Below are 22,235 nucleotides of genomic sequence, written 5' to 3'. Positions count from 1 at the left end.
AACAGACAAATTACTCAAGAAGCTGCAGCAAAAGAGAAAATTACCTAAAGCAGTACAAGGAGTTACAATATCAGTAAATTCAACACAACAGTAGCTAACAGAAAAAACTGAGGATCTTCTCTGCATTAACTAACATGTATAAAGAACATGTATTACATACTCCAGTAAACACTAGACCTTCCAAATCGTACCTTGAATTGCTGAGGGACATAAAATCAGCGTGTGCTGGAATGCATCGTTGCAACCAAACTGAGCAGGTCCTCCCTGAAGTGGAATTCCATGCTGCACAACTGAATGGCCCTGTGCTGGTAATGCCTAAAATACACAGGTTATACAATTAAATGAAGACAATGCTTAATATTTTACTGAGTGTACAGAAACCACTAAGGATTCACAAAAAAAGGTGACCCCAGCTTACCCCTCCAGAGCAATATGATAGCAAGACAATGATTGATAGATAAAGGTTTAGTTCACTTATTATTGGTATAACCAGCATACAAATCATAGAATGGAACACGCGCACACACTGCACCTCCAAGTCCACAACCCATTCATTTGAAAACAAGGATTATGAATATCTAACTCTAAAAATAATAGTACCTTAATACCTCATACAACTGCACTTTAGCACCTTGCTCTTAAGTGTAGCCTCGCGCAGAGCACACCACCCAATAAAACAATTATGTCAAGTACAAGTTGCCTTCTTTCATTTGAATGGGAATACTGTCCAACTTCAAATTAGCTATCTATGGGACCAACAGAAGGCAACACATTTACATCTATTATACCCTTTCAGCCCCAAAACTGGATGCTCACAATAGATGGTCGGGGAACCCATAGCCTTATGGATCACTCTGTCACTGCACAGATGACGAATAATTTGCAGCAATTTACAAGTGGCCTTAACTAGCAATGTGCTTGGGTGTTTTGAGAAAGAAATAGCTTGGCCAGAGACAAAAGAGGAAATGGGAATCTGTGCAATATAATATTTATTGTTTAGAACTTATTTATTGGCTGTGTATAGTATTGGATGTCTGTTGTGTAACCAAATGAAATGCTTTTATAATTTTGGCCTATAGGCAGATGTGGTTGCCTATAGGATTCTCTTTTTTTTCCTTTTCAACACTTATAATATTAAAAAAAAATGTGCTTGCACGTATCGATCCCATATTTTGCCCTGCCACCATCCACAGATGTGCACTTTTGTTTACAAAAATACCTACAAGCTCAAACAATAGACAAGATCTACACTGGCTGTGTACTGGTCTGGACAACAAAGAATATCGGTTGATATGGCGTAAGGTACAATGCTATTTCTGGTCTTTGTGTTTTGGTGTGCAGTATATACATGTAAGGTGGTGCATTGGAAGCACCCCCACAATTTTCACAGTACAACCACCTGTCTATTTATCCAATTCCCTCCAATGTTATTTTGAGATGGATTAATGAAGCGTTCAATGGGCATAAGCACAAAAATCCAGTACGGGAAAGAACTTCAAATATAAACTTTACCCGCTTTCGTAATAGAAAGTTTCAATTCCATTAAGGACATTGAGGTGAGGATTACGCTGATCTTTCTTCACTTTATTGTACAGCATTCCTTTTCAGAACATTAAGAAAAAAACTTTGTTTCCCATGAACCACCAAGAAAAAAGTTGGAATGCAAGTCCTTCCAATCAGCAAGCACGGGCTCCTTTTACAGACCCTTGTTTCGTCTCATCCTACCTCTTACTTCATGCAACAAAAGTCATAATTCATCAAGTCTAATCTTGCTTTGCTGACTCAGCCCCAGTGAAACAATGAAGTTAATTGAGTCGAAACACTAAGGAGTCGAATAGTGACACTTTCCAATAGAGCATATGAGTAAGGAGTCTGAAACTTATTTTGCAATCAAGTACTTGCTCCAAAAGCGGACCATTACAGTCGCCCGTCAGTCGCTACTCCCCACACAGGGTGGGACAGTTAATCAATGGCCATTGGGTGGTCTAATCTATGCCTTTGTATCCATAATAGAATTGAAGCTTTCTGTTATGAAAGCTTGGAAATTTTACATTCTAGGTCAGGACTGGAGGTGAGGATTTGGCTATTTTAAAGTTCATCTACCCCCAGGTCTTCTACACTGGGAAGTGACTTGAAATAAAATTGCTTGACGGTTGAGATCAAGGACCAATTTATTTAGTTGTTTAGTGCCTGAATCAACCACCGAAGGACCGCCCTTTGGACGGGCGGCGTGGATAAAATTGCAGCTACAGCTGGATGAAGAGCAGAAAATAGTAGTCTTGAGCAGCTTCCTGAATTGCAAATGATCAGGGCATTGTCTCAAGAGTGCGGGGAGATTGTTCCAATAACGGGGGGAAAGATGCGAGGAGGCCCTTCCACCTAATCTGGCCTTCCTTACTCGGGGAACCACAAGATGATGTTTGGAGCCTGAGTGAAGGATCTGGAAGGTAGGTACAGTGTAAATTACTCCGAGAGGTAGGTGGGGTCTAGATTAAACAACACCTTATGGATAGTGTAAAACATTTTGAATCTTATCCGTTAGCGAATAGGAAATCCCTAAAAGTGTTACATGATTCGCATGGCTTCAGACCCCCCACCCCCGCCCCGTTAAGTCCCTAGTTATTGGAACCTAAGGCATTGGGACTGAAAAGTGTCCTCTAGAGAGTATTCAAAAGTTGAGGAATCCACAGGCAGATGTATCCATCGAACAAGTTACTTACCTTTGGCAACGCTTTTTCTGGTAGATACAGTATCTGCCTGTGGATTCCTCACCTTGTGAATATCCCCCTGCGTCCGCAACGTTCGGAAAATTCTTTTGTGGCACACCGTCGTGGACGACGTCATAGGAGCACGGCATCGCGTGCGACGCCGACTGACGTCACAGACTCCTTATTAGGTCTCCGTCGGCGTGATGACATCAGTTCCGCCCTTTTTTCCGTGCCTCCGAGGCACCCGTACGGACCAATGACAGTAGATATACACGTATACAGTGCACATAGTACATACAACTCAAAAATACAGACAGTGCGTAGCCAAGGTATGAAAAACCCAATATATACACAAATATAAATATACATAAATACAGGTATAGAAGAGTGGACAACGGGGAGACGGGTGGGTCAGTGAGGAATCCAAAGGCAGATACTGTATCTACCAGAAAAAGCGTTACCAAAGGTAAGTCACTTGTTCTTCTGATAGATACATCTGCCAGTGGATTCCTCACCTTGTGAATAGAGTCCCACAGCAGTCCCCACTCCCCGAGGAGGGTGTCCACTCTCCTATACCAGAAAATCCTGGAGGACAGAGAGCGCAAAGTAACCGTCCCTCCTCACCTCGGCATCTAAGCAGTAATGCTACGCGAAAGTGTGGAGGGAGGCCCAAGTCGCGGCCCTGCAAATATGCTCGACAGGTACACCTCTAGACAAAGCAGATGTGGAAGACTTTGCTCTACTAGAATGAGCTCTTATACCCTCAGGAGTGTCCTTACCACCCAGGGCGTAGCAGATCTTGATGCATAGTATTATCCATCTCGAAAGTGTGCGCTTGTGCACAGCTCTTCCTTTTCTGCAGCCAGCAAATCCAACAAACAGCTGGTCATCCACTCGATAGTCCTTTGTCCTATCTGTGAGAAGTTGGCCCGATATGCAGCGTCGCTATTCTAGCGACCACTATGTATCGTTCCAAACGACCCTTATGGTGATTGGTTGTAAGTCAACCTTAGACCAGCTATCCTAGTAGCGTGGATACGAGCAGTCTTCGGTCTAAACTCTAGAGGGCGTGTTAAGCCAGCTGTAATACCATCACATACCCCTTGAACACCAAGTGAAAGGACACCACACAAGTGTTATGAAAATAAACAGTATATTTATTAGAATCACAACAGCCCTGTACTCTTTATGAGGACAGGGTACTAAGCACAGAACAAAAGCTCTTAGAAAATACTTCAAGTGCACAATTAAAACAAGTGCCCGAGGGCACGGAAAGTTTTAGTGGTCTCGGGCGGACCCGATAAGGCAAGTCGGAAGCGAGGGACTCGGGACCTTAGAGTAAGGAGGCTATGCAGGCACCGAAATGCCGAAGTTACCTAGCCACGAGGGCTGCGGCTGCACAAGTCTTACAGGCGTCGGGGGTCTTCGCTGACGAGCCAGGAGCCGGAAGAAAAGGAGTTGCTGGCCGGCGACCAGTGATGAATAGTTCGTAGAGATCCAAGCCTGGATCAGTGATCGTTGATACCTGAAAGCAGAGGGGACCAAGTTCGTACTACTAGCCAGTAGTCAGAGGGTACCAGGAAGGCACCGGATGGCCGTCACCTCGACTAGGTGAGTGGGCGACGCTAGGCTCTGCAGTCTCACGGACCAGGAGGCGTTGTCGGCGACCAGGATGGAGGTGCGAGCTGTCCCACGAAGGTTGATGCTGTCGGCGTCGCTGGGCCCAGGATTGGGGCAACAAGCCTTGGCAGATTTCAGGGCCACGTGGTGGGCCTAAAATGACGTCTTGAGTGGACCAGGAGGGTCCGGGTGCTTCTCTCGAAAAAGGGAGCAAAGGCCGATCTGGAGCAACCAGACCAGCAGCATTGGTTGTCGGATGTCGTCAAGGAAGGGCACAAGCCAGCGGCTAGTGACCAGACAACGTACTGAGCAGCGAGCAGAAGGGCCCCACGCGGATCGTGGAGATGCTGGGAGACTGCACTTCGGGGCTGGAGCTGCTCAGGGTCGGGGCTTCTCGGACCCCAGAGCACTCACCAGAGAATTGCTTTGATGGTCGTGCTGATTAAGAAAGCGTGCAGGTTTTGATGATGGCCGGTCCCTCGAGGTCTCGGCGCACCCACAGATCTCAGCTGAGCTGACGACGTGGGTAGAGGTCAGAGGTGCCAGGGAAGCCGGTTCTCGTCGAGCTGGGCCGTCGGATCCTTGAGGAAGGACTTGCAGCAAACCGCAGAGTTCTTAGATGGTGCCTGCGGATGCAGGGTGACTACTCCTTAGCCACAAGGGAGAAATCTTGAGAAGAGTCTCGAAGTCCTTTCGTAGAAAGTATTCTTGATTCAAAGATGATCTAATTTGGAAGGGTCCCCGCTCCGGCCTTTATCCCAAAGAAAGGGGTGGGTACATGACTAGGTCCTGCCCTAAGGGTGGGACCAGGAAGGGGGGTAGTTACACCCCTCTCCCCCTGCTGGACTTTCCCCAGGTCAGGGGCTGCGCGCCCCTGGAACTGGTTCTAGCCGGCAGATGCGTAGTGAGCACCGGGGTGCCACTCCGCAGTCACCTTCTTGCAAAGCCCTACCTACCCAGAATACACAAACCCTGTCTGGGACGGTGCGAACACCGCCCTTGACAGGAAACCCTTTGTCCAAGCTCTCCTCGCTGGAAGGACTCCCAGCAGCAGGAGGTCAGACTTGTGTCTGTGGTGGCAGCGTTCATTTTGTGGAGCTGAGGCTTCAGTTAACTTTAACCGGGATTCACAGTTACGTACATGTCGTGTCCCTCTAGAAGGGCGGAATGCTAACCTCGTCGCCAGAATTGGTGAGGGGGCAGCATCCCGATTCGTATGACACCTTACTCGACATGTCTTGATAACGCGATACCGAAGTTACCGATATGATACGCGTTATCATGGAACAGCCATTGGGTCTTGGTTCCGCAAGCTGCAACCGGGCTCGGCTCGTGCCAGAGCCCAATTCACACGGTTCCATGCACTCTGCCTTCAGGATTGTCAAGGCCTGCCATAGGAGTGACTGAGAGGAACTCGGTTGTCCATTTTAAGGTTAGGTATAGGGATACTACACCTACAGCAACGGGCGAGTACGCCACGTGGCCCCAGCTGTCGTGCAGCCAGTTGTGTCAGATTTAGATGGCCATCCAGGGGTGGCATAATGCATGCTTCAGCCCCTGGTAGGCCCTGGGTACACCGATGCCCTGAGTTACAGGGTCTGACAGGGTGGCCCAGTTCCAATTGGGTAATGCACCTAAGGTACACATATCAATTTAGCGAGAGAACAGCTAGGCTGTGGGTCTGATTGACAGGCCCACAGCCCGGGAAAGTCGTAAACCAGTGAAACAAAAGCAAAAAGTCTGGGTGATCATAGGATTGCAGACCCTACTCTCCTACACTATCTGCCGCCCTTTTAGGGTCCAAACGGTGAAGCCGCTCCTCCTCCTTGGAAGGGTGAGGGGGGAGGATAGAAGGTAGGAAGGGTAATAGACTGTCCTAGATGGAAGGGAGTCACCACCTTCGGCAGAAAAGCAGCCCTGGTCCTAAGAACCATTCGTTCAGCATGAATCGTCAAGAATGGGGGCTTTGAACTAAGAGCTTGAAGCGAATATGCTACTTACCAGTATGCATCTGTTCTTGGCATGTAGGGCTGCTGACATTCATATCTGTGCATAGATCGCCGCCTAGTGTTGGGTCCGGATGATTGCACATTGTTGTCCTGGAAGAGTCTTCGAAGTATCACGAGATAGGTGACTCCTCCCCTGGACTACAGTGCGCATGGGCATCGACTCCATCCTTAGATTGTTTTTAGCCATTGTGGCCGAGATGGATTGAAACTCATTGAATGATGACCATGCTAGAAGTATATGTGAATTCTGCAGCTGCTACAGGCGCCGGGGAGGAGGGCGGGCGATATGAATGTCAGCAGCCCTACATGCCAAGAACAGATGCATACTGGTAAGTAGCATATTCGGTTCGAGGCATGTGGGCTGCTGAATTCATATCTGTGCATAGAATACATAGCAGTCCCTCCATTAACGGCGGCCGCCCGTGCCAGCTGCAGCAGTTTAGAAAAGTGTTTTGAGAACAGCCTGCCCTACAGCTGCCTGCTGTTTGGAGTGCACATCAACACAATAATGCTTTGTAAATGGGTGTGTGGTAGACCATGTGGCTGCTCTACATATGTCTTCCAAAGGAATGTTTCCATGGAATGCCATAGAGGCCCCCAACTTTCTGGTGGAGTGGGCCCTTGGTGGAATGGTGAGAGTACGTTTTGCTTTCAGATAGCAGATCTGGATACATTTAACGATCCACCTAGCAATACCAGCCTTGGAAATAGGGTTACCTTTGTGGAGTGGTGCAAAGGCGACAAAGAGTTGCTTAGTCTTCCTAAAATCCTTGGTCCTATCGATGTAATACATCAGGGCCCTTTTGACGTCAAGGGTGTGGAGCATCCGCTCCGCCAATGACTCCAGATTTTGGAAGAAAACAGGCAATTCAATTGTTTGGTTAATATGGAATTGAGACACTACCTTAGGAAGGAATTTAGGGTTAGTGCCAAGCACCACCCTGTTAGAATGAATTTGAATAAATGACTCTTGGATAGTTATTACTTGGAGCTCACTAACTCGTCGCAGTGACGTAATCGCTATGAGGAAAGCCACTTTCCATGTCAAGAATTGAATCTCGCAGGAATGCAGTGGATCAAAGGGAGGACCCATCAGCCGGATGAGGACCACATTGAGGTTCCACTCCGGAGCTGGTGGAGTCCGCGGAGGAATGACTCGTTTGAGTCCCTCCAGAAAGGCCTTAATGGCAGGCACCCTGAAAAGGGAGAGGTGCTGCCTGTTCTGGAGATAAGCGGCCATTGCGGACAGATGTATGCGAATGGAAGCATAGGCCAGATTACATTTGTACAGATGGAAAAGGTAACAAATGATATTCTGAATAGACGCATCTAGCGGGTTAATGTTGTGGTCCGCACAATAAATGACAAACCGCTTCCATTTTGCCGCATAGCATGCTCTGGTGGTGGGCTTCCTTGCCTCCCGAATGATGTCCATACAGTCAGAAGGCAAGTGCAGGTAGCCAAACTCTAGGACTTCAGGAGCCAGATCGCCACGTTGAGCTGTTGCAGATCTGGATGCTGAATGTCGCCATGGCTCTGCGTCAGAAGGCTGGGTGTGAGACGTAGCCTCTGATGCGGTACCACGGACAGTTCCAGAAACGTGGTGTACCATGGTTGGCGAGCCCACGTTGGAACAACCAGGATGAGAGTCATAGAGTGCTGCCTGAGCTTGCGTGCCACCAGCGGTATCAGAGGTGCTGGGGGAAAAGCGTACGCAAATTTGCCTGACCAGTTCATCCATATCGCATTGCCCTGCGATTGTGGGTGTGGGAACCTGGCGGCGAAGCTTTGGCATTTTGCGTTCTCCCTTGTGGCGATCAGGTCTATCTCTGGATGACCCCACCTTCGGAAGTACGGTTGGAGAACTGATGGATGTATCTCCCACTCGTGCATTTGGTGGCTGTGCCTGCTGAGCAGGTCCGCCATCTGATTGTCTTTGCCCGGAAGGTGTTCCGCCATGAGGAAGATGTTCCTCTGAATGGCCCACTTCCACATGGTCTGAGCCAGGTGAGACAGCTGCGGAGAGTGTGTTCCTCCCTGCTTTTGAATGTAGTACGTGGCTGTCATGTTGTCCGTCCGGATCAACACAACCTTGTTGCACAGATGTACTTTGAAGGCCTTGAGTGCCATGAAGATTGCCATCAGTTCGAGAACATTGATGTGCATCTTCCGTTGCTGTTGCTGCGTCCATAGCCCCTCCATCCCTGGAGAGAAGAGTCCGTCGTCAGGATGATCTGTGGCACAGGCTCTTGGAACGGTCGGCCCTTGCAAAGGTTTCGTGGATTCCACCAATGCAGAGAGTTGTATGCCCGACCGCTCACCAACACTAGGTCTTTTAACTGCCCGTGAGCCTGAGTCCACTGACGTGCTAAACACTCCTGAAGCGGACGCATATGTAGCCTTGCGTGCGGGACTATGGAAATGCAGGAGGCCGTCATGCCTATCAACTGCATGAACACTCTTGCTGGAAGCGACTGTTGAGGTCTGAATTTTTGTATCAGCGATTGAATGCTGTTGATCTACACTGAATTTGGCTGTGCTGTGGCCGCCAGAGTGTTTATGGTTGCGCCCAGATACTGCCGTACGTGGGCGGGCTGGAGGTGGGATTTTGGGTAATTCAGTGAGAATCCCAGATCGTGCAGGAGGTGAATGGTGTGGGACACGTGGGCGGCACACTGCTGGGCTGACTTCGCTTGGATGAGCCAGTCGTCCAGATAAGGGTAGACGATGTTCCGTCTTCTGAGATGCGCCGCCACTGTTGCCAGGCACTTTGTGAACACCCTGGGTGCTGTGGTGACACCGAAAGGCAAAACCTTGAACTGGTAGTGCTGGTTTTGTATGGTGAAACAGAGGTATTTCCTGTGTGAAGGGTGCAGTGGAATGTGAAAGTACGCATCCTTTAGGTCCAAAGTTGCGAGAAAATCCCCCTGCCTGAGCAACGGGAGCACTTGCTGCAGGGTCAGCATATGGAAGTGCTCAGACAGGATGTAGTAGTTGAGTGGCCTAAGGTCCAGGATGGGCCTGAGGGTCCCGTCCTTTTTTGGTATCAAGAAGTACAGGGAGTAGACCCCTGTGCTTCTTTCCTGCACCGGCACGAGCTCTATTGCTGCTTTTTGCAGCATGACGGTGACCTCCTGCTGCAATAAGTGCAAGTGCTCGTCCGACATAGGACGGTGTCTTGGGGGCATGTTGGGTGGAGTGGATGTTAACTCCAGACAACTATATTGGATACGTTTTCTGACCCACCTGTCCGTGGTGATGGACTTCCAGACGGGCAGGAACTGCTGGAGTCTCCCCCCGACCGGTGTTGTGTGGTCAGGGGGCAGTGACAAGGCGTCACTGTTTGCTGGAGGCAGAGGATCTGGAGCTGTTGTTTCCACGTCCTCTGCCCTTGGCGCTGTTGCCACGATATCCACCTCGACTCTTGTTGGTGTAAGGAGTCTGAGTGTTGCCCTTGTAGTATTGCGTGGACTGGGAGAGCTAGCCCCTGGAGATGCCTCTAGTGCTGGACGACGAAAGGGCCCACCCCGAAACTGCTGGGACTGTAAGGCACCCATGGATTTTGCAGTGTCAGTGTCCTTTTTTATTTTTTCTAGGGTGGTGTCAACCTCTGGGCCAAACAGGTGATCTGGGTTAACCGTTTGGTTAAGGATGGTGGTTTGGATCTCTGGCTTAAAACCAGAGATTCTAAGCCAGGCATGTCGCTGAAGCATAACACTGGTGTTTATAGCTCTGGCAGCGGTATCAGCTGCGTCCAGAGCGCACTTAATGGAAGCGTTCCAGATTAGCTTCCCCTCCTGGATCAGCATCTCAGCCCCTTCCTTGTATTGATCAGGCAGGTGTTGCAACAGGGTCTCTAGTGTATCGTAGTGTGACCTGTCATAGCGTGCCAGAAGCGCTTGTGTGTTAGAAATACGCCAGATGTTGGCTGCTACCCTCTTCCCCGAAGCCTCAAAGACCTTGGATTCTTTGTCTGGGGGAGGAGAGTCACCCGTAGTCTGAGAATTGGCCCTCTTCCGGGAATTCAAGATGACAAGGGAGTCCAGAGGCAACTGTCCTTTAATGTAGGTAGGATCAGTAGGCGCTGACTTGCATTTTTTGTCAATTCTAGGGTTTATCACCCTCGCCCTGGTAGGTTCTTTAAAGATCTCGGTAGCATGCTTTAAAACACCTTTGTCTATACTCAGATCGCAGGCTACAGTGTGTGTTAATAGAAATCGCTACGGCATTATCTTCTGTTTTCAAGGTGAGCGTCATGTTCACTTTGCTTCTGTTTATTATCTGGGTGTTTTTGAGGTTGGAGTAACAGATGAGGAGTGTAGTATGGACCAAACATGGTAGTGTTTCGTAAATTGGAGTTCTCTCAGTTGTTGAATTAGACAAGTATGTCACTAATGCATTATAATTAGCTGACAAAGGCATCGGATAAAATGTTTCCTTTTTCTTTCAGGGACCCCTGACGAAGGGACCTTGCATCCCGAAATGCATTGGGTACAAAAGATTTTGGTTTCTATTATGTACAATTCCACTGTAAAACTCCTGTATTGTGAAATGTATATAAAGATGTACTTTTGAAATTGTAACTTTGAAGAACTGAAAAATGTTAAAAATCATGATGAATATGAATTAAATATTCTAGAATGACTACATATTTCACAGTTGTTGCGTGCTGAAGTCGTAACAGCCATTAGTTTGGGGTCAGGCTTCTTTCATGTTCATATAACTGTTCAGTGCATCACTGACCCTGGGGGACCCTGGGGGACCCCAGAGTCTAACCCCAGAACCTTAACTCTCACAGTCCATTACTTACCTGAGAACCGTTAACCTGTTTTCCCTCCATAGGATAACAGTGACACTTTTTCTCCAAAAAGTTTCCAAGTGTGGAGTTTTGAAATTAAAAATATTCCTTAAAAATCATACAAATAACCAAAACGTGTTTACTCACCTGTTTGCAGGAAATGTCCCAGTGCTGAATTTAGGTCTCCAGCACTGAGTTAGAAAAGTAACGTAAAAAGTAACTTACCTGTAATTTACTGTAAAAGCCTATTCATTTCAATGTACTGTATTTGCTGAGTGTTGCATACTACTGCTCGCCTGTAAATCAACCAAAGTATAATTTCTATTTCATTTTCAAACTGTTCTATATCCAGTAACTTATTACTGAAAAGTATTTATTGCTTACCTGGGCCAGGCTTGCTTGGTTCTAAAAATAAACAGTATATTTCTATACACAAACAATTGGCTTGGAGTTCAGTTCTTGAGTGTGTGAATTCATTTGCTGAATGAGTGTGTACATCAAATGCTCACTGTCCTCTGATACTGTCTTACTGCTCGACCAAGCTACCACTATTAGAGAGTAAGGTTCTATCTTATTTTAGCATCTGCCTACCTCTGGGGAACTTGGACTCTATACACACTATACCTCATTTTGGTGTAGTATATATATATATATATATATAGAGAGCCAGTTTCTTACAGGGTACCGTTGCAAGAACAATGAACAGCTACAGTGTCTTAGTCCATACTAGGACATTGTAAGTGCAGTAAAGTCATAAAGAGTATATGGTCTGGGAGTCTGTCATTACGAACTCCACAGCATCATAATGGCATGACTGAATTCTGGGACATTTGGTAGCAAACTTCTCAGCATAATAAATCCACACTGATGCCAGTGTGGGATTTATTATACCATGCACTCAGAGCACATCTGAGAGATGCCCCCTGAAAAACCACCTGCCTATGGTGGGTTCCCTGACTGGTAAACACAAGCCTGCCAATATGAGACATGTTTCTAGACCCCTGGGGTGGGAGCCTTCGCTCCTTTAGCCCTGAAACAAAGCCACTCCTGGGCAGAGGTGGTCACACCTCACCCAGGTCAGGAAGAGCCATCTGTGGCAGGGGTGCTGCAAGGGCCTGGCAGCCTTTGTAACACGAACCACAGCTTCTCCTGCTATCAGGAGCAGGACCCCTTCCTATCTCCCCTCCTTTTCAACGGGAAGACAGGTGGGAAAAAATAGAGTAGCCCAAAAGGTATACCCACCTCTGCCAACCCCACCTGGGTGGCAGATGGCAGGCACTCTCCAATCTGGATTAGGGGTTGTGCCCACTCCCCCACGTGGGGTGCGCACACCAAGGGTGTAGTAAACCTAAGGTCAGTAGCCCATTGGCTACTGACTATAGACCTCTAAAACGCCCCCTAAATACAGTATTTAGGGGGCAGCCCTGAACCAAGAAGGCAGATTACCGCAACCTACGAAGGAGGACGAAAGACGGCGCCCAGCAGAGGAGACTGTGGAAAAGAAATGACTTGGCCCTACCTGCCAGTCTGCAGTTCAGAGATCCTGTGCCAAATGTCACCTTATCCTGCACCAAATGTCACCTTGTCCTGCAGCCAGCGACCTCCAGAATCCCTGGGAGGACTGACTGCCTTCAACAAAGACCGGATCTCCTGTGAACAGCAGCTCTGTTCAAAAGAAACCCCCAAGACAGACTCCGAGCCTGCTGAGAACAAAGAAAACAGAAGCTCGGAGCCACCATTGCATCGGACACCTACGGCCTGAATCAGAGTGGCCCACCAGTCCCAGCGAGGACCCCCTGGTGCTCCAGAGTCCGAGTACACCATAGGTCGACCCCTCCAGGACTCCCTGACATCACCTGCAGCCTCTGCACGGAGAGATCCCCTTTCCCACATGGACCCACCACCGCATGTGGCCCAGTAAGGTGAAATCCGACCTCATAAGACACCCCTGCATCCAGCCTCCCTGGAGAAGAGAATCCTAGGTCTCCCAGCCCTCCAACTTACCTGCACAGCTGCTGGTTCCTCCCAAAAGTCTTCCTAGACCGAGCATGCACCTAAAATTCAAAACCGGCAACTCTTATTGAAAACAGGGCACCCAATCCCAAATCAGCACTCTGCACCCTGCTGCTCTAGTGCCGGTGCGAGTGCTTTGAGAGTGCATCATAGACCCTGGGGGAACCCTTGTTCTAACCCCAGAAACTCAATTCCCACAACTAGGCCCTTACCTGCAAACCGATAACTTTGTTTCCTCCCGTAGGATTGCATGGACTGCTATTGTGTTAAAATTGTTCCAAGTATGGAGTTGGTTTGTATGAAACCTAAACTGCAAATGAACAAAAACTGAGTTACTTACCTTTTCTCTAGGAAATGTCCCAGTGTGATATCTAGGCATATAACACTGAGTAGAAAAAGTAACTTAAAAACGAATCTCAAAAGTAACTGTAAAGTAATTTTGACTGTTGACTTACCTGTAAACAAAATAATTGCATCCGACTGCATTTCAATTGTATTTCAACTGAAATATACCTGCAAAGTATTATTTCACTTACGAGCACCAGGCCTGGCTTGGTTCTAGATAAATGATAACTAAATATTTTTTACACAACAAATTGGTACGAGTTCAGTCTTTGAGTGTGTGACATAATTGCTTGCCTGAATGTGTACAATAAACGCTTAACACTACCCTCTGATAAAAACGTACTACTCGCCCACACTACCACAAATAGAGAGTAAGGTAGCATTTACCAGATTCTGGTCAAGTTTGCGCTATATAAAACAAAACAACAACAAAAATCTACTTTTACCTCTGTCTACCTTTGGGATTCAACTGGACTCTGCACATTATACAGGGGAACAGCATATCCTACTTCTAACGTCTAGTCCTGTAGGAAGGCATTTATTGCCGCTGCATTGGGGTCCAGCCACCAAATCAAATATCTGTCTATCTGGTGGTCCAGCCGCAACATGAAAAGATCCACCAAGAACGGAGCCCATCTAGACACAATCACTTGGAACTCAGTCGGGTCCATAGTTTCCACAGGCTCATGTTCTGAAGGTATTGCAACTGCGAATCCGCCACTCGGATACTGAAATCAGATTGTGGAGGCAATAGCCCCAGAAGCTGTGGGACAAATGGATTGCTGTCACATTATCCATTTTCAGGAGAACCCAGCAATGTGCCTGATCTTTGATCCAGAACTACACTGTGGAAGACCCTGCAAGCAATTTCAGGTAGTTGCTGTGTAATGTTAGTTTGTTATTGGAACATTTTCCACTGTAGGAGAAATCCCCACACCTTTCCCACCCCCGGTTGTGCCACTGCCGTCGGATTCTATCAACAGATCAGGTTGGGTGCCAGAGATGGCGCACCAGTTACAGGCCTCCATGTGGGCCAATCACCAGCGAATTTCCAATTGGCCTTGTCCAAAAGTGGAATCCTTTAAGAGTACATGAGGCGTCTCCAGATATGGGAAATCTTCAGGCACTGGAAGGTCGATGGTGTAAGGGTCCTGTAAAGAAATCCTGATTTCAAGATGAGAATCACTACACTCCATATTTGCTGGGGGAAAGGGGGGCGGGGGGAGGGGTCAGAGAATGTGGGGGGAGGGAGTGGTTGGTCTGGCCAAAGTTCTCCTAAACTTGTGTCCGATATTGGATAGATTGAAGACTCAAGATGGCTCGAACTGAGTGAGTGTCGGCATCAGAATTACTATGCCCAATTTACAAAGAAGCCCAATGACTGTAGTAGATAGACTATCTTCTGCAGATGTCCCGCCACAATACTCGGGGATTGATCCATCAGGTGGATATCATCCCAATATACAATTAGACGGATACCTCTCGCTCAGAGGAATTCCACCACTGGTTTCATGACCTTGGTAAAGCACCATGCAGCAGAGAATAATTTGAAGGGAAGTGCCTTGAAATAGAAAATGGGTACTCAAACATTTTCAAGGGGCCATAGGTTTAGTCTGTGATGTGACAGAGGGTCGCAATGATGCCAGCAGGGTGGAGGTTGGGCGTGGTGTTGCCGTTAAGGTGGGTGTAGATGAAGTGAAGCATAATTGCATAATGTGAAACCAGAAAACCTGGGATTAATCCCAACTTTCCCAGTTTATTAAATTGTGTGACGTTAGACAATTGTTTTATTTCACTTTCCAAACTTTTTCTTTATTATCACAAATATGACGACCTCAAAATAAATGACAAGGATGTGCATTGTGCAAAACCTACTTCTGTGTTTGATTTAATGAATTAGGTTGTTCATTTATAATAGGAACACAGGTCATCCAAAGAGTGCATATATGAACTGATTTGCCACTTTAGTTCACTATTGGCATTGTCAGGGTGGAGGGAAGAATTAAGGTTTATAAATTCCTGTTCGAAAACAATCACTTTTAAAATAATAATGGTCAATGCACTGATGTTATCTGATAAACGAAGGTGAAAAGGTTCTGCAGTTTAATTAAATACACTTTTTAAATTTTGAGAGAGACCATATCTTTACACTTTTGCTTCTTCCCGTAGTGTGAACATACTGTCGCATTACCGGCTATAAATTGTTGTAAATATGGCTTTTGATTACGTATTCGATTCTGTTGATTCATTTGATTTATACTTGTAAAAATCATTGTATAAATTGTATATATAACTGTACATATTGCAGCAGACCTAATACCCAACACGATTATATATTCTTATCTAGTCGTGTTGTGTATTTGTATGTGTTTTGTGTATGAATGGCAAGGTATGATTGTGATATGACTGAATTTGGTATGCTTGTTGGATTTTAACGCTTCACTGTATTTTTGTCCATAATTTCTCCTGTGTTTACAAAAAATGTTGTTTTTGTTCAATTGTATATGATTAATACAAATATACCCTTTTTTCTTTGACCTAGACATTTAAAATAAAAAAGCAATTTATAAGCACACCCCAGCTCTGAAAAACCTTCTTTGTTCTGGTGGCCAAACCTTTCCTAATGACTATCAGTATAGGCACTTGTTCTTTGTTGATTATATATTTCTAAAGATCAGCACCTCTGTTTTATTGGAATTTAACTTAAGACCGTGGCTGCTCCTCCAATTCACTGTAGCTCATGCATTTATAATATCGACCAGCCACTTCCTGAATGCCGTTGGTGATTGATACCACTATTTGAGAATCGTCTAATTGGATGTGGTTGAAAGAAATGAAATGTCCTTATTAATTTAGCTAATGGAGCTACATACAAATTAAATAACGTAGAACTTAACAATAAACACTTCAGTACACCAAACAGCGATGAATAAGATTTGGAAATAATGTCTCCCAGGGCAACTGATTGCTCCCTACCTTCAAGGAAGGAAGAGAGAGCTGAACCTCCAATACCAATTTCTGTCATCTGATGTTTTAGAACTGGATCGCTGACAGTGTTCGATGCTGCAAATTGGCCTAGAAGTACCACTGAAGCCTTCCCACCCATGTCCATTATGTCTCGAATCTCCTCGTTAGCTACCACCAAAGACAATTCAGTACTATGAGCTTTTCTAAACCGAAACTGGGCTTCATCCAGGATCTCATTCTCCCAAAAATCTGAAATTGCGCTGTTCATATGTCTCTCTAAGACTTTAACTCGAATGGGGAGCCGAGAGGTTGGACTGTACTTATTCTCTTCATTAGGATTTAACGTGGGTTTTTTAACAACGGAAGGATCGATACCTCTTTCCATTTCTTTAGAAAACTTTCTGCCCTAATGATATTATTCAAGAGTGTTGCAAGCGGTGCAGCAGTACATCCCACAATTTCATGCAACACTTTTGGAGGATATGGGTCTGCTGCGACACCTGATTTGGTGATCAAAATCAATTCCACTACTTGCTCAGTTGTCAGGAGTGGAAAGTTTCAAAAACCCACAGTATTTTACTCTGGGAAAATATTGAGGCAGTCTATTTTTGAGATAGTTCAGGACTTGACCTTTTACTGCCTTTACAACCAGGCAATGGTCCTAAATTCCAGAAATTAAAACAACTTCCTTAAGTTAAGTGATGATATCTGATTAACATTTTATTTCTCTCATGCTCGATGTTACCATCTAAGCACAGCCTACTGAAGGAAACTCCCAAGAACGGTAGCCCAATTCTTCTTCATCTTTCCCAACAGAATTAATTCAATATGCCAAGATCTCTTAGGGATAATATTTCAACGTTATCCCAGATACAACTTACCTGATGTACTTCGACAACTCTTCATCATGTGAGTAAATGCAAGGAGTTTACCAATAGACTTGCTTCTGTATGCCAAGATCCCTTATGGGCAGGGTCTCTGACTTTTCCTAGGTACACCTTAACGGAGGCTTCTTTAGACAATTTCTGATATGTTTAAACCTAGGGAGTTTACAAATAGGCTTGCTTCTGTATACCAAGATCGCTTAGGGCCAGTATCTCTGAATTTTCCCAGATATACCTTAACGGAGGCACCTTTATATACTTTTTGATTCATAAAAAAGTCCTTAGTTCACCAGTAGTCTGACTTCAATATGCCACAAGCTCTTACAGGCAATGTCTCTGCATTATCCCAGACACAACATAACACAACTGACTGTAGTTAATTTGTGATTTATAAAAACCTAAGGATTTTAAGAGTTTGACATAGCTGCAACACATCGTTTGACTGACTACCTGTATTAAAAGAGCAATACCTGTTAAGGTCTCTTGATGCAGGTCTAAAGTTACTCAAATGAATATTTTGAGCCTATTTGAAAACTGTCAGCATGTGGGACTGGCACAGCACTAGCGGTTGTGAATTCCAGAACCATGGCCCCTGCAATGAGAAGGAGGCTACCCCTCTTTTAGAAATGTGTCTGCAGTGGTGTATAACCAGGAGCTTTCACTCTTAGCTTACGAGGTCCTTGTTGGATGGAAAGGATGCAGTTTTGCTGTGAGATTCTTTTCTTTCTTTATGGTTAAGTAAGTTACTGATGACAATGTGGGCAACTGGTGAGTACCATCCAGCAACCCCCCTGCGTGATGCTAACGTGAAGTACTTTCTTACCTTTCTCACACTTCTTTGGTCACAAATCTTTTTTCTGGTTACAAATTTCATCTCGATGCTTGTATGGAATGTGGTGTATTGACGCTTTTTAAAAAATTGAACAGATGGACTAACATGTTAGCGGCAGTGAGCCTGTCCTGTGAGGGAAGTTTTATGTTTTTTTGAAAAACTCCCCACATGTCTTAAAACGAATAGTTTCTTACCTGTCGGTGTAGTTTTGCAACTTGAAGATCACTCTGGATTTACTATGCTGTGCATTATTCCGCGGTCTGGTGGTTGGGTCCGGAATCGTAGTCTTTTCTTTGTTTTTTTTTTTTTCCATAGCCTAGGTGGGTGTAGACGTCCCACCTTTTGGTGTCCTTTCGGTGATGTTGGTATGCTTCCTACGGAAGCTCCCACCCTTGGGCGCCATCTTCGGATTCTTTTTTTCCCCGTTTGTGTTCGGTTTCCGAATAGTATGGCAATGTTTCAATATTTTGTTTCACCACTTTTTCCTTCAAGGTCTGTTAAAAGTCTTTTCCCCGTTTTTACCACCTCTTTCTCCAGTCTCGTCTTTCTGGCGGAGGTGGGTGGGTTCGCTAGTGAATCCAGAAAGATCTTCAAGCTACAAAAAAAATACAGACAGGTAAGAAACTATTAGTTTTGCAGCGTGAATCTTTCTGGATTCACTATGCTGTGCGTAGACTTTGTAGCGGTTTGTTATCATTGTGGCGGCTGGGTGGAAGATGAGCTTTGGGTTTTGAATAGGTGTTGAAGCACTCTGTCCTACTTGTGCTTCTTTGTTCATTTGTATGTCCACACAGTAGTGTTTTGTGAACGTGTGCACTGAGGCCCATGTTGCCGCCAGGCATATGTCCTGAATGGAAGTGTTAGCCAGGAAGGCATTTGTTGCTTCCTTTTTCCTGGTCGAATGGGCCCGCGGGCTCTCCGCTAGCTCTTGCCCAGCTTGCTTGTGGCAGAATTGTATTGCTTGAGCAATCCATTGTGCAATTGTCCCCTTGGTAACTGCTTTTCCCATGAAACTGTCAGGGAATGACACAAAAAATTGTTTTGTTTTTCTGTGATTCTTAGTTCTCTCTATGTAGTGCATGACTGCACGTCTGGCGTCCAGAGTGTGCAGTGCCCTTTCTGCGTTTGTCGTTGGTTTCTGGAAGAAACTAGGTATTTGAATAGTTTGGTTGATGTGGAACTTAGACACCACCTTTGGCATAAAGTGTAGGTCCGTTCTCATCACAACCCTATTGTTGTGAATTTGTATGTAGGGTTCTTGTAGCGTTAACGCCTGTAGCTCGCTCACCCTGCGTAGCGAGGTGATTGCCACTAAGAAAGCTGTTTTCAAGGTCAGCTTTTGTAGGAAGGCCTTATGGATCGGTTCAAAGGGCGCTTTCATGAGTTCCGTCAGAACTAGGTTGAGGTTCCATGCGGGTGCTGGTAACCTCTTTGGCGGTGCGATCCTCTTTGCACCTTCCAAGAATCTTTTCACAATCTGGGAGGTAAAAAAGCTTTTCCCTGTCTCTCCTCTAGTGTAAGCGACTATGGCTGCCAGGTGTACCCTTAGCGAGGATGAGCTCAGATTAGACTCGAGCAGGTGCGTGAGGTATTTTAGCACTGTTGAGTCTCTGGTCATCTTGTTGTGCAGTTTTTCCTTTCTGGACCATAGTGTGAACCTCTTCCATTTGGCCTCATAGCACTTCCGCGTGCTAGGGCTTCTTGCCTCTCGAAGTACCTTCAGGGTGCTCTCCAGTAATTTAAGGTGTGCGAACTCTATGTTCTCAGGAGCCAGGCTGAGACTTTCCAGCTCTGGATGCAACACCTCTCCGTTTTGCATGGAGAGTAGGTCTTTCCTTCTCCCAAATCTGTGTGGAGCACTCTGTGTCATCTCTATAATCTGAGAGTACCACGTCTGTCTGGCCCACTGTGGTGCCACCAGTATCAGGTCATGTTGCGCGCCCTGCACTTGCTGAGTACCTTGTGTATCAGGGGGATCGGCAGAAAAGCATAAGTAAATGTCTTTGACCAGCTTATCCAAAGGGCATTCCCCAGTGACCCTTCCCCTGGTTGCCTGGATGCGAAGTGCTGGCATTTTGCATTCTGGCGTGTTGCAAATAGGTCTATCAATGGTGTTCCCCACCTGTCGAACAGTCTCCATGTCTCTTGGGCATTGAGCTCCCATTTGTGTGAAGCCGAAGTCTGTCTGCTTAGCCAGTCCACTTCCAGGTTGTCCTTCCCTGTCAGGTGAATTGCCAGTAGGTCTATTTTTAGTGGGATGGCCCATCTCCATATTTCCTGCGCTAGTTCTGACAGCGGGGCTGATTGTGTCCCTCCCTGCTTGTTTATGTAGAACATCGCAGTTGTGTTGTCTGTCTGGATCAACACGGTTTGGTTGTACAGCTTCGTCTGGAATGCCTTTAGTGCGAGGAAAACGGTCTTTAGTTCCAGGTAATTGATGTGTTTGACTGCATCCGTTGGTGTCCACAGACCCCTCACCCGGAGTTTTTTCATGTGTGCTCCCCATCCCTTCTGGGATGCGTCTGTGGTGATGGTCACAGTTGGTGTTGGTGGTTTTAGAGGATTCCCTTTTGTTATGTTTCCTTTGTTCCACCATGATATCTCCTCGTGCACTGCGTGCGTTACAACCACCTGATCCTCCCAACAACCTGTAGCTTGCGACCATTGATCCTGTAGCCACTCCTGGGGTGGTCTTATGTGGAGTCGTACATTTGGCACTATGTGTATGCATGAGGCCATAATGCCCATCATCTTGCTCGCCGTCCTCACTGTCAGAGCATGCCCCTTCTGGTAGAGGTGTACCTCCTTCAACAGTGCCTGCGGTCTCTTATCGCTCGGAAACACCTTCTCCTGTACGGTATTGATCTGTGCACCCAAGAAAATTTTTACTTGATCTGGGATCATTGAGGATTTTCCCCAGTGGATGGACAAACCCAGGGCCATCAGCGTGTACGTCACTCGCTGTGCATGCCGTTTGCTTGTCTTGTATGACCTTGCCTTTAATAGCCAGTCGTCCAGGTAAGGGTATACGTGGATCCCTTCCCTCCTTAAGTGTGCTGAGACTGCTGCAAGGCACTTTGTGAATACCCATGGTGCTGATTTCAGTCCGAATGCCAGTGCCGTGAATTGATAGTGATCTGTGTTGATGACAAATCTTAGCAGATACGCCGCCTGTTCATTGGGATGTGCAGGTAAGCAACTTTGAGGTCTATGGTGACCATGAAGTCCCCACCTTGTATATGTGGTAGGACTTCTTGCAGGGACGTCATTTTGAATTTTTTGGTTTTATATGTATTTGTTGAGGAACCTTAGGTCCAGGATAGGTCTCATTGTTTCGCCTACCTATGGTACCAGGAAGTACGTAGAGTATACCCCTTTGTTCCTCTCTATGGGAGGTACAAGCTTGATAGCCTCCTACTGCAGGAGTTCTTGTGCTTTCCTTTGAAGTTGCTCTAGTTCCTTCTTTGCTAGTGCTCTTTTTTGGTTTTCGGTTTGGTGGTGTACTTTCCAACTCTATGCAGTATCCGTACTGTATGGTGTTGAGAATCCATCTGTCCGTAGTTATTTTCTTCCACTCCTGGAAGAAAAGGTTCAGTCTTCCTCCCACCGGTGTTACGTGCTCTTGGATGTTTAGTCCGAGCTACTCATCTTTGTTGTATCTGTGCTCCACCTGTGGAGTTTTTGAAAGGGTGTGCACTGGTAGTGTGGCAGTCACTTGGAGGTGGGTTGTTGTCTACTTCTTCTGCTTCCATGTTCATTCTCCTTCCCGCGAAAGGACTGGCCCCTCCGTTGGGATTGCCAGTGTTGCTTTTGCTGGCCTTGTTGCGTCTGGGAGTCGCCCTGGTGGGTCTGGGGGAAAGTCTGGTGCGAAGTCCCCGGCTGGTTTCCCCCTCTCCCGTTTGGTCTCCATGACAGGGCTCCTCTCTTATTTCCCCTGAACTGCAATACCCCCATGGATCTTGTGGTGTCATTGTCCTTTTTCAACTGGGTGAGCTTTTCGTCCACTGGTGCTCCGAACAGTGTCTCACCGTTGAACCGGGTGTTCAGGATGTTGTGTTG

The 22,235-nt window shown here is 46.4% G+C and overlaps 1 protein-coding gene across 3 annotated transcripts in view; it reads right to left on the bottom strand.

Annotated features, from left to right (window-relative positions):
• Positions 1 to 22,235, bottom strand: part of HIPK3 (homeodomain interacting protein kinase 3) — a 565,819-nt gene that overhangs the window by 154,971 nt on the left and 388,613 nt on the right. For all 3 annotated transcript variants that reach the window (XM_086955870.1, XM_086955868.1, XM_086955869.1), the window contains exon 8: positions 192 to 315. In XM_086955870.1, the coding sequence (XP_086811996.1) occupies positions 192 to 315 (124 nt within the window). The remainder of the gene's footprint in view (positions 1 to 191; positions 316 to 22,235) is intronic.

This window comes from Lissotriton vulgaris, chromosome 2_1 (genome assembly GCF_964263255.1).
Source record: "Lissotriton vulgaris chromosome 2_1, aLisVul1.2, whole genome shotgun sequence".
In the NCBI taxonomy this organism is placed as follows: domain Eukaryota; kingdom Metazoa; phylum Chordata; class Amphibia; order Caudata; family Salamandridae; genus Lissotriton; species Lissotriton vulgaris.
Note: the sequence above shows the minus strand (reverse complement) of the source record. Positions and strands in the feature narration are given on the sequence as shown.